Consider the following 12,885-nt stretch of genomic DNA (forward strand, 5'->3'; position numbering starts at 1 on the left):
GGAATGTATTTGACTTCCATCTTCCCTTCCTTGGCTTGGGTAATAGCCAAGCCCAGAGCAGGGCCCTCTTCCAGGTGACACCAGGAGTGTGGATCTGCTGGAGGGCAGGAGGGCTCTGCAGAGGGATCTGGACAGGCCAGGGGTGTGAGGGTCAATAGGGACAAATGCAGGTACAGCACTTCAGTGACAGCAGCCCTGTGGAACACTCCAGGTGTGGAGTTGGTGCCTGGTGAAAAAGGACCTGTAATGGTCAATATGAGCCCAGGTGTGCCCAAAAAACCAGCAGTGTTCAGGCTTGTGCCAGCAATAGTGTGACCAGCAGGAGCAGGTAAGGATTGACCGCCTGTGCTGGGCACTGCTGAGGCCACACCTGGAATCCTGGGCTCAGGTTTGGACCTCTCACAGCCAGAAAGGCACTGAGGGGTGTCCAGGGAAGGGAATGGAGCACCAGGAGCAGCTGGAGGGGCTCAGCCTGAAGGAAAGGAGGCTCAGAGGGACCTTCTGGCTCTGCACAACTCCTGACAGGAGGGGACAGCTGAGGGGGCCTCAGGCTCTGCTCCAAGGGAACAAACAACAGGACAAGAGGAAACAACCTCAAGCTGTGCCAGGTGAGGGTTGGTTTGGGTATTGGGGAAAAGTTCTTCATAGAAAACTTTGTTAAAGGCTGGAACAGGCTGCCCAGGGCAGTGGTGGAGTCACCACACCTGGAAGTGTTCAGAATGTGTGGATGTGGCACTTGGGGACATGGTTAAGTGGTGGCCTGGGCAGTGCTGGGTTAATGATTGGATTGATGAGCTTAGAAAGCTTTTCCAACGTTATGGATTCTGTGATTCTAACATAAGATATTTGTTAATAATAATCTGTTCATTTGTCTCCTCGGGAGCAGGGCAAACCTCAAAACTCTTATTATTAGAACAGTGACTTTGTCAGGAGTAATAACAGGAAGGCTGCAGAAGAAGAAAATTTTGTTGTGGCCAGTTGGAAGGACAGAAGCAGCATAAGAAATGCAACATAAAAGCAGTGGGATGAAAAGGCTTTAAGGGATGTGAAGCCTGTGGAGATGTGTGACCATGCAGAAGAGAGCAGAGCTGGGAATGAAGGCTTTCCTAATTGCACTTGAATAAAGGCAGAGCACTGACACCTTGGCAGCTGTTAAGGCACACAGTGAGGCAGAGCACACAAAGCCAGCTTGATCCTCTAAACTTAGGGGTGTAAGCATAAAATGAGTTGGTAGATGCTAAAACCATGAGCAACACATCGTGTGTGTCCTGGTTTCAACATTTCTCCTTACCTGCAGCTTGGCTGCTCTCCCTTTTCCAGAGGGTGAGTGCTTTGTCCCAGTCTGTGGCAAAGTTTTCTGCTGCTGAAGGCTCTACTTTTTCCACAGTGTGAGGGTGGAAGCTGGTGAGCTCATATCTGTGTGTTTATAACGTGTCAGTTGAGAGCCCTGGAGGATTTTCTAGTCTTTGAAGTCATGTGGGAAGTAGCAGATCTTGTCTGGAAAGTGCTCTCCACATCAGGAGACTTACCAGACGTATTCACACAGGCACGTGGGGTGGATGTTGGAAAAGCCAGTGGGAAGGCATGTGCCTTGTCCTAAAGCAATGATCTTGGAGCTGCTTTGAGGAATTGTGGTCCTGTGTCTGTGGAGAGCAGGGTGAGTTCACCCATCCCAGCAGAAAATGGGGCTTTCTTGGACATTTCTTCTTAAAAGATTAAAAAAGGAATTATGGGGCTGAATTGCTGCTTTTCAGGGTGTTGCTCCATCCACCTGGCATTTTCAGTTTTATTTCTGGCATGTAGTGACTCCTTCAGGGATCAAAACCACACACAGACCTGGACCAGGCCTGCCTGCTTCAATTTGAAGAAGGGGATGTTGATTGACTATTTCAGTTTGGGCAGATTTCTGAAATTGTGCCACAAACCAAGACTTTAAGAAAACTTGTTCCTGTCATGGAATGGTCTCCAGAGCAACTCAAGGAGGTCAAAGAAGTTTTGAGTTCAAGGGAAGTGAGCTTTTCCTTTGGGAAACAAGGGAAAGGAGGAACAAGAATGGCTTTGGCTTCATTGCACCAGCCTCTCATTTGTGATGTCCTTTCCTGCATCTGAAGGGCTCCCCTGAAAGATGGTGTGGCTGTGAGCAGAGTCTCTGTGCCATTCATTAAACACTCCTTTATGCTGCATTGTGGATATCAACACAAACAGCAGCTGCCCTCCAGACCTGCCTGGAATTGTTCCTGTCCAGGACCAGGCTTGGAGCACCTGGGATAGTGGAAGGGGGTGAAACAAAATGGCTTTAAGGTCCCTTCCATCCCAAACCATTCCATGATTTAACACCACCTGCAAGCTGGTTTCTAGCTGTAGTGCTGTGGGTTTATCAGTGGAGGACATGTTGTGACATAGATTTGGGTCTAAATGTTTAGAAGTGTGTAGGATACAGTGCTGTTGTTTTTTACTAAGCTAACTGTGCTGCAAATAATTTCCTGTCACGCCTGTTTCTTTCATTAAATAACTGTTCCCGTGTCTCCAACTGTATTGTAGTGAAATCAATCCTGGAATTGGGCTGATTCACCATTAGGCAAATATCTTCATGCAGCTCTGTTCAAATGGAAGTAACTTGGAGGAGCAATCTTGCTGAGTGGGTGGAAAGGTAGGAAGGAATCATTATAAAAAAGTTTCAATCATGACAGGAAGTCATCCTGGTGTTCTGAGCAGCCTTTAAATATTAATGTGACTGACAGTCTGGTCTTCATTCTGCTGCTGCTTCCCCTCCAAAGCCAGCAGAGTTCTCTGCTGGTCCTCAAAGGCCATATTTGACGCCGTATTTATTACTTACACTTTTAGTAGGTGGTAATGATGGTGTGAGATCTTTGTGTGAGCTTCTCAGAGGTGTGGTTCCCTCACCTATTGCTGCTCTGAATTCCTGTTTGCAGGAGGTTTTCAGCTGAGAGAATGGTTGGTGTTTGCAGACTGCCAGGCTGACCTTTCCATCCTTCTCTCCAGGGAGAGCTGATCCAGATGGGGAGCGGGGGAAGGAGCTCATAACTGTTAACATCTTCCTTTGTGAGCCACAAGATGTGTGGTGGGACTTGTGCTTGGTTTGCCTGAGGATAATGGGCTTGCTTGTCCCATCTGAGGTGTGCTGAGCAAGGGATGAACTCAGCAGGGTTTGTGCTCTTGCTGGAGATTTTTTTCTGTTTCCATTTCTGAGGTTGTAGGTAGTTCTCTGTCATAAATTATTCAGTCTTGAGTGAAATAATGACTTTGGTCTCCAGGGAGAAAAAATTCTTCTCTGGCTTTGGCAAGTTCTGCTGTGATTTCCAAAGTGTCACTGGGTTTTTACTCATAGAATTCCTGTGTCCTGCTCATCTTCCTTAGTGATCCAACCCTAGGAACACTCCAGCACAATGGAATCATTTAGGTGAGGAAAGCCCTGTGAGATCACAGAATCCAGCCACTCTCCCAGGTCCCCAAGTGCCAGACCCATATCTTGTATCACATGGAAGATAAATAGCTTTAACTACACATAAAACATTTGGCTGGAATGTTCTGTGTCTACTTCTCTTGCCATAGCAGAGATACACCAGATAGGCCTAAACTCCCCATGCTTCAGTTTTGTTTCTCCAAAATTTTATCAGAAAGACCTGATAAAATGTGAATGTGAGTAAATCCACCTGCTACTCGAAATCATTCTCACGTTTGGTGTGAGTTCAGCAGTATAACTCTGTAGTTTCACTGATGGTTCTTTTCCATGTTGTTTGTTTTGAAGGCAGTCTCTCCTCCCAGGACAGCCTGGGGTGGAGTCCAGCCAAAGTGATTTTCTGATATCTGATAGAGCCTCATCAGTGCTGCTGCTGCCTGGTTTCACAGGGCAGACACAGCTCTGCTGTGTGTGTGCCAAGCTGAGAGTATGTGGGGATGTCTGTGATGAAGAACCAGCTCAGCCAGTTCACTGGTAACGGAGGCTTCCTGCTTATCCATATTCAACTCTGAGTATTAAATCTGGGATTAATTTGAGGGACAACTAAAGCTTGGTAATGCTAAATAATTTCTTGTACATGGACATCTCCAGCTCTTTGGTCTAGGCCAGAGGTACAAGTGGTGTTTCACACATTGCTTGGGAGCTTGTCACTTTGGTTTATGGCTACACTGGTGGTGTGGCTGTGACCTGGAGGTTCTCGGGTGACCTGGTGATTGTCAGACCTCCTGGATGTGCTGCAGACATGCTGTGTGACATTTTCTGCAGGGATCCACAGCTGTCCCAAGTGACAAGGAGAATTCCAGTACCTAAAGGGGACAGGCATACAGGAAGGCCAAGGAGAGACTTGTTACAAGAGCAAGAAGTGACAGGACAAGGGGGCTTTAAGCTGAAAGGATGTGTTTAGATTGGATATTAGGGAGAAATTCTTCTCTGTGAGGATGGGGACGCCCTGGCACAGGGTGCCCAGAGCAGCTGTGGCTGCCCCATCCCTGGAAGAATCCAAAGCCAGGTTGGACAGGGCTTGGAGCAACCTGGGACAGTGGAAGGCGTCCCTGCCCACGGCAGAGGATGGAATTAAATGAGATGGGCTTTAAAGTCTCTTCCAACCAAAACATTCTGTGATTCTATAAGTACTCAAGAACTGGAATTCCCAGCTGGTAGTTCCCTGCACTTTGTGCATCCAGCATGACTGACCCCACCACCTTCTATCCAGGTGCCTTAGGTCAAACAAAAAGTCTCCAGAAACAGAAGTGTTCCACAGCTGGAGGCCAGGGAAAGCAGAATTCAGAGGGGCTTCTGTTCTGTGTGGATGGGTAATCATCCCTGTCTTTTATTTTTTAATAACTGGGAGTAAGTAGCTTAGCTTCATCCTGTGGTGGACCAGAGGATCATCATTGAATGGGTTAATGGCTGGACTTGGTCATCTTGGAGGTCTTTTCCAACCTTAATGATTTCATGGCAAAATGAACAGAAGGAACTCTTGCTAAGCCCTCTACAGAGGTATTGCTGCAGGAGAAGTGAGCCAGCTGCCTGAGTAGAGTAACTTCTGAGCCCTTGTCTGTTTTTTGTGTCCTTCCATGGGACTCTTGGTTGGGTGGTGTCATTGAGCACTTGTGTGATTGCTTTGGAGGTGTTGGAAGTAGGACAGAAATTTTACTTGTTGATAAAATTATACAGGAACTGTTCTATTCACATCTGGAAAATCTGAATGCAGCAGTGTTCCTGTACCTTTGTATCCTGGGATATGGGGGGGTAGTTGCAGGTGTGTTTATTCTAATCCTTGCTTGAGAACTGCACCCCAAGAGTGCCCGATACCATCTCCTGATGCAGCACCTGTGCAGACCAGACACCCTGCAACCTTTCCCTTTATTGTGCAGATTTCTTGGGAAGTGAGGGGAAGCTCAACCACCAGGCTGGTACCTCTGGACTGTCCTTGTGGGGCAGGACCTCCTGGGTCCTTGCAGCTCCTGCCAATCTCCTCTGGTCTCATTCCTGAGCACAGAAGAACCATTTGGCCTGCAAGGGTTGAGAGGCATCTATGTTTTGTCCCCTTTAGACTGAATTATCAGCTTTAAAAAAAATAATTAATCATGCTTTGGCTCTTCATTTTGGTCATCTCTGTAGGTCAGCAGTTTGAATTAGCAAATATATCTGAGGTCAGTTTGGACTTCAGTGATTCTCATGGGTCCATTTCAACTTAGGTTATTCAAGGTAATCTAGATCAACTTAAAAAGAGGTAAAAGGAAGGAGATTTTATTTAAATGATACAAAATTTTCTTCTTCTCTTGGCACTTTTTATTGGCTCCTTTGTATTTTTCATCTGGCTTTTCTGTAGTACTTGATAAATTTATGAAGTGAGGAAAAACCAAACTTACTCTTCACAAGGGCTTTAAAGGTGGGATGTGTTTTCCTCACAGTGTCCACCTGACGTGCTGGTGTGGTTGGCATGGCTCTGGTTACTGCATGTGGTGTCTGTCCTGATAACTCCAGTGGAATCATGGAATTACAGACTGGTTTGGGTTGGAAGGGACCTTAAAGCTCAGCTGGATCCACCCACAGCCACGGGCAGGGACACTTTCCACTAGACAGGTTGCTCCAAACCCCATCCAGCCTGGCCTGAGACACTTCCAAGAACGGGACAAGTAGCAGCAGTGGATGGACAGCACTTACATTTCTTCATGGCATCAGGGCTTTTTAAGAAAATGATAAAGTTTCCATATAGCTGTTAAATTCCTCGAGGCTAGGAAAGCTCTGGACATTGTTCCTTTCTCACCTGGTATTTTAAAATTATGATTTTTATTTCATGCATTTCTTCTTTTCCCCAGGTAAGAAACCAAAAGCAACCTGCCTTTATTGAATTCTCAAGAACACAGCCGACCCTTTGGTACATTATCAAGATGCATTAGGAAACTGGATCTGGTGCCAAAAGAACTCCATGAGTTTCCATGACTCTCTTGAACTCCAGCGCAGATACTTTTGGATATAAATTTCTGTTCTAAGGAGGAGAGCGTGTACTCCAACTCCTTTCTGCCAGCTTGCTGGCAGAGGTATTTCACTAAGATCATGGACCATCCCAGTAGGGATAAGGATGAAAGGCAGCGGACGACGAAGGGAATGCCGGGCAGGAGCGGGCACGGATCGCGGCCGAGCTCGTCGGCGTCCTCCGGCGTGCTCATGGTGGGACCCAACTTCAGAGTGGGCAAGAAGATTGGCTGTGGGAACTTTGGAGAACTCAGACTAGGTAAGAAGCAAGCGTTTCAGTGGCCTGCATTGTGCAAATTAGCATTTCACCACTGGAATATGAATGCATAGAAACCTATCCTGGCTCGAGAAATGCATGCGCTGTCTTGTTTCCCAAGTGTTGAGCTGTCTTATCCGAAGCTTCTGACTCAGAAGATGTAACTCTTAGAATGATTTTGATTTGCATAAAGTCAAAGGGAATACACTGGAGAGGCCAAAGATGCAAATTTTGAACAATCCCAACAAATGACGACTGTTCACAGCGCTGAATGTCTTCCCTAAGGTGAAAAAAAATCTCAGCTGTGAATTGCTGATTCTTGCTCTCAATTTTTTGTTTGTAAGCTAGAACACCCATTTAAAGGGATGGGTAAGACTCTTTCCCAGCACTCAGACTCAATTCCATGTCCTCCTCTAGCCTCACTGCCCTAATTCCAGCCCCATCACTCCGTGCCTGCTCAGTCTGTGTGCTGGGCTTGCTGGCGAGGAGCAGGATGTGCAGAGTGGCCATCTGGCTCCCTCAGCCAGCCCCACATTTGTTCATGGTCTGTTGGTTTCCTGACCACGTCTTGCAGCTGGTTGCCCAAAGCAGATGGTCCCACTGCTGCATTGTTTGTTTAGGGCTACTTAAGAGACCAATGCAGAGCAGGGCACTGGGCCCTTAAGTCCTCCTAAAAAAACAATGGTTGTGTTTTAAATGAGATGGGGTAAGCAGCTGGTGTTGCTTCACATAACTCATGGGTCGTAACACTACTGATAGTGTCTTTGTGGATTCCTGCTCAGAATCTGTCATCCTAAATGAATCTGTGTGATTTCCCTCTCTGAGGTTGGGTTATTGCACAAATACATGGTTTGAAGATCAATCAGCTCACCTCTGGTGTGTCTCAGTAAATGCGTATTTTAGTTTCAGCATTGCATCAGAGAAGTTTTATTGATTCATCCAAGCAGAGATAACACTCCTAAGGTGGAGAGAAACCAAGGGCAAGGGTGGAAACTCCCACCTTCCTGCACATGAGTATAACTGGCAGCTCAGATAAATTTGGATCCTCACAGTGACATAACATGAATTGCTCTGTTGGATTCTCAAAGCCTCCCCTAGCAAACGTCACGAGCTCAGGATCCCCAGGGAGATGTTGAACTGCTTTGTAATCCGAGCTCTGCTCTGAGGTTTAGCACCTGTAGTGGATCCCTCTGGTTATATGGCTCTTGAGTTTATTCAGCTGGTGCCCAAATCACAGAATCACAGCCTGGTTTGGGTTGAGAGGCACCTAAAGCTCATCCCATTCCACCTCTGCCATGGGCAGGGACATCTCCCACTAGCCCAGGTTGCTCCCAGCCCTGTCCAGCCTGGCCTGGAACACTTCCAGGGATGCAGGGGCAGCCCCAGCTGCTCTGGGCACCCTGTGCCAGGGCCTGCCCACCCTCACAGCCAGGAATTCCTTCCCAATATCCCATCTAACCCTGCCCTCTGGCAGTGGGAAGACATTGCCCCTGCCTGTCTTGTCCCTCCATCCCTTGTCCCCGGTCCCTCTCCAGCTCTTGTGGAACCCCTTTAGACACTGGAGGGGACCCCAGAATCTCCCTGGATCCTTCTCTGGTCCAGGTGAGCACCCCCAGCTCTCCCAGCCTGGCTCCAGAGCAGAGGGCTCCACCCTGAGAGCATCTCCATGGCCTCCTCTGGGCTCTCTCCAGCAGCTCTGTGTCCTCCCTGTGCTGGGGCAGCTCTGCAGGTGGGGTCTCACCTGAGGGGGCAAAGGGACAGAATCCCCCCCCTGCCCTGCTGCCCACACTGCAGGGAGGCAGCTCCTGTTTCCAGGATTCTTTTTCACATTTCTTAAAATTTTAGTGATACTGATTTTGTGACTCATGTAAAGTTTCATGGCATGGGCTTTACAGAAGAGATTTCACTTCTGAAAAAGTGAGTTTACAGAGAAATTCAATTTTAAATTGCAACACCTGTTAATTGAGCGTTTCTTTTTTTTTTTAATGATACATGTAATGTTAATTCTAGTTTACTAAAAATTAAGGCAATGAGCCACACATACTGATAACAGCAATTTGTTGCAAGGCTCTCACAGAAGCTGTATTACTCTTTTTTTAAATTTCTCTTGCTTTTTGCCAGTCACTATCACTTTAAGAGTTCCTGTTTGCTCAAATTGCAGCTATTTCTCTAGCACAGCCCATAGTAATTATCGCTGGGGGGAAGGAGAAGCAGCAGCTGAAATCCGAGCACACGCAAGTCTCTGATAACAGTTTTGTCCTGTGAAGATGAATGATGTGTCCTCTGCTTTTTTGCCTATTTTTTACATGGTTTCAGAGCACCAGTATCACAGGCAGAACAAAGTCATGCACTGAGAAGCAAAGGGAAAATAGGCTTTTCCAATTCCCTGAAGAATTTCTCTTTTTTGAGGTGTTGTGTTTCAGCTGAGGCTGCTCTTGTTTGATTCTTCAGGGAGGAGATGGCACTTACCTAATGAAGCTGTTTGCTGTATATACCCAGCTCACTGCTCAGGGCTGATCTTTCTTCCTGAAAATACAGATCACCCAAGGACATGACTTTTTTGGAGCATGTGGGAGCAGCACAGTTGGATTCCAGCCCTCAAAGGGCTGAGATGGGGAGCTGAACACAAAACTTAGCATTTGATAGGACAGGGGAAACGGCCACAAGTTGTACCAGGGGAGGGTAAGGCTGGACATTAGGAAAAAATTCCTCCCTGAAAGGGTGGATGAGCATTGGAGCAGGCTCCTCAGGGAAGAGCTGAAGTCACCAACCCTGGAAGTGTCCAGAAAAGGAGGAGATGTGGTTTAGTGGGAATGGTGGGACTTGTTCCAATACTGGCCTTGATGATCTTGGATGTGTTTTACAAAATAAATGATTGTGTGATCTGAAACAGGGGCTGCACCTTCACTCAGCACAGATCTGCAGCACAGTCAGGGGATGTCACTGTGCTCCTAAAGCCTTTCAAGCTGAGGCAATGCTTTTGATGGAGCAGCGAGTCCATGGCTCAGTTCTGGTAGTTCCACTGACAATTCTGTCATATTCCAAAGGAGAAGGGATGCATTATGTCACCAGCATTCACGTGGGAAACTTCCCCAGGAGGATTTCTCCAGGCCTTGGCAGTGAGATGTGAATGTATGGATGGATTGGGGGCAGCAGAGAAGCCCAAGAAGATCCATTTCCAAAATGATGCATCTGCACAGGGACAGACCATTGGGCACTTGGGACATGCCTGATTTGCTGTCCCTTCTACAGCTCCTGGTGTAGGAGCTTCCCAGGACCTGCTCCTGCCCTGCCCTCCGCATCTAACATTATTCCAGTCAAATAATGAAACACTGGTTGTTTCCCAAATTTGGTTATTTTGGAATTATAGCCCCAGTAGCAGATGCTATTACCATGTTTAAGTATTTATTTTACTGGTTGGCTTGTTTTGAAGCAGAGTTCCTGGCTTTAAACTGCAACCTGGGAGGCAGCTGAGTGATTCTCACTTTTGGGAGCTCCTTCCCAGTTCCAGTGGAACTGCTCTGACCTGGCAACCTACAAAGAAGCAGCTTTTCTGCTGGTTTGGGGCCTGCTGCTCTTCTAACAATTTTTCCAGTTTCAAGCAGGGTGGAAAAACTGTGTGAACTGCCATTTTTAAATGGTACCTGAAATAATTTTTAAATTATACACTGTTTTGAAAATGCCAGATAATGTTTCAATCAGAGCAAAAAGATCAATCCAGCAAAATGAAGCTGGAGCTGCCACTGGGGCTTATTTGCTGGTAGCTAATGCAGAGCAGAGCAGATAATCCAAGTGTATTTAGATTTCCTTCCCTTAATGTCCTCACATCTTCTGCCCCCAGCTGCTGGCTGCAGCCCTGGAGGGGTTTATCTGCCACCTGCTTTTCCATGGATTTGGCCTGTGAGCTCCTTCAGTGCTTCCTGCTGTCAGTGGGTTCCTGATGAAACTGCAAAATCTCCTTTCTACCCTTAGTTCCAGTCTGGGCATAATATTATGGTTTTTTTTCTAAAACATGGAAAGAAATACATGGAAACCCCTTCCTTGTGTGTCAGGGGTTAGTGCTGGAGCTCAGCTTTCAGCTCTGCTGGCAGAAAACACCCTCTGAAGGTATCTAAGCTCACATTTAAATCCCTCTCCTGTGCATCACCAGGTTGGAGCTATGATGTCTTCTGTTACTGAGGCATGTCAGAAAAATCTGCTTGGTGCAGACTGGGCCTGGGAACACCCAGTCACAGATTTAGAGCCCAGAAATACCCTGAGTGATACAGCAGGGAATGCACCAAAAGAAGTTAAATGCAGAAAACATGAAGCTGTTATAAAGTAAACTGAATTTCCTCGGATATTTCAGGATTTAAAGATGACTGTGTGTCTTTTCCCATGTTCATAATGTGTTTAATTTCATTGGGTCTCCCTGTGCTGTTGTATCCTGTGCTGAGGAGGACGTGGAAGGTTTTTTAATGCTGCCATGTGGATGTGGAAGAGCTGCTGCAGCTCCTGCCTGCTCTGAATGATGTCACTCCATGTCCTGGGCTTTCTCAAGAGCTGGGCTCTCCCAGCATCAATATCCATTACAGGAATTAGAAAATAAATGAGTAAGAGAGCTGAGCAAAGCTGATGCTACAAATAAGCCCTGATAACTGATAACTCCTGAATTTGGAGTTGCTCAGTAAAAGCATGACTTGTGCTGTGACACGGATGACAGAGATCAACATTTCCCTAAATAAATCCACAGGGAGCTTCTGTGGTGGGGCTCCCTCCCTCCAGGGGGACAGTGGGACTGGGACAGAGGGGCTCCAGGGACTGCCCAGGCATTTTCCCTGTGGTGTCTCTTGCAGGAGAGTTTGCTGTGAGGCGTGATCCAGGCGGAGGGGAGTGACTGCTGCAGTTCCCTGCCAGGGGAAGCAGAGGACACTGAGGGATGGGATAAGTGGCAGTGTCAGAGCACAGGAGAGATGCTCTGTGACACAGAGCTGTGCATCACTGCCTCGCATCACTGGGGAGGCCCAGGGCTGCCTGCAGACACCAGACAGGCTCCTGGAGGACAATTCCCCTCCAGCTGTAGCACACATGGGTGCCAGCTCTGCTTCAGAGCGCCTGGGTTGAGCTCAGCTTGTTGTGCTCATCTCACACTCCTGCCCTTCCTGCTTCCCAGTGCAACTCCCTGCACATCCCAGGATGGAATTGCTCAGTGTCCAGCAGATCCAAGGCATTTCCAAAAGCAATGACACTCTGACTCTTCAGTTTTTGTTCCCAGACGTTTTTGGCATCATGGATAATGAAGCCTAGTGTGTCTGGGATACCTCATGGAGCAAAATACAATTGTCTTGTGCTAAGTGGAAGGTGTTATTTACCTGCCCTGCTAAACTGCTTGCAAAGTGTTCATTATTTTGATTATTTTCAGGCAAATGCTTTGTTAAAGGCAGGAACTTCATGGGGAATTGGGAAACCAGCCCTTTGGCATCAGTGCCATTACTTCTCATTGTGCCTCGAGCTGCTAGTGTTGAATGTGGAACTAAAAGATTTTTTTTTTCTTCTTCTTTTGCAGGTAAAAATCTCTACACCAATGAATATGTAGCTATCAAACTGGTAAGTAGTAGCTTCAGGTGTCTTTCAATGACTTCATCTGAAAAATTCAGACCAAAAGCAAGTTTTTCAGTTTGGGTTCAGTGCTGCTCCCACCCTCAGCTGGGAATGATTTGTCAAAACTAAAATAAGTTCTTAAAAGCAGGAAAAAACCTCATCCTTCTACTTTTGGAAGTTTTTTGGTACCTAAAGGATCTGTAGCTGTGTTAGAGCAGTGAGAGCCTTGTTCCTCTGCCTGGATCCCAGTGAAGGGCACTGGTGGTGGGGTTTGCTGTGGCTCAGACCTTTCCATTCAGGACTCCAGAATGTTTGTTTAGGAGCATGGCACTGTGCAGCCTGGTGGTCCATGTTTTTGGAGTCCAGAGGCAGGAAAGAGGGTGTTCCTTTGGTTAAAATTCCCTGGGAGAGCAGAGAATGATTTGGTCTGGTGTGGTACTGAGAGCCTGCAGATGCAACAGGCAAAACAAGATCCAGTTTGGTGAAGATCAGTCTTCCTTGGATTGCAGAGATACAGTTTCATCATCTGTGGAATCTGGGGGATGAGGAACTCCCTAACTTGTAGCTCTTCAGCATTTATGAACTC

The 12,885-nt window shown here is 47.0% G+C and overlaps 1 protein-coding gene across 2 annotated transcripts in view; it reads left to right on the forward strand.

Annotated features, from left to right (window-relative positions):
* The window catches only part of CSNK1G1 (casein kinase 1 gamma 1), a 99,380-nt gene that overhangs the window by 35,789 nt on the left and 50,706 nt on the right, over nt 1-12,885 (forward strand). For both annotated transcript variants that reach the window (XM_058033147.1, XM_058033148.1), the window contains exons 3-4: nt 6,307-6,722; nt 12,265-12,305. In XM_058033147.1, coding sequence (XP_057889130.1) covers nt 6,545-6,722; nt 12,265-12,305 — 219 coding nt within the window. In that variant the 5' untranslated portion in view covers nt 6,307-6,544. The remainder of the gene's footprint in view (nt 1-6,306; nt 6,723-12,264; nt 12,306-12,885) is intronic.

This window comes from Melospiza georgiana, chromosome 13, assembly GCF_028018845.1.
Source record: "Melospiza georgiana isolate bMelGeo1 chromosome 13, bMelGeo1.pri, whole genome shotgun sequence".
Lineage (NCBI taxonomy): Eukaryota > Metazoa > Chordata > Aves > Passeriformes > Passerellidae > Melospiza > Melospiza georgiana.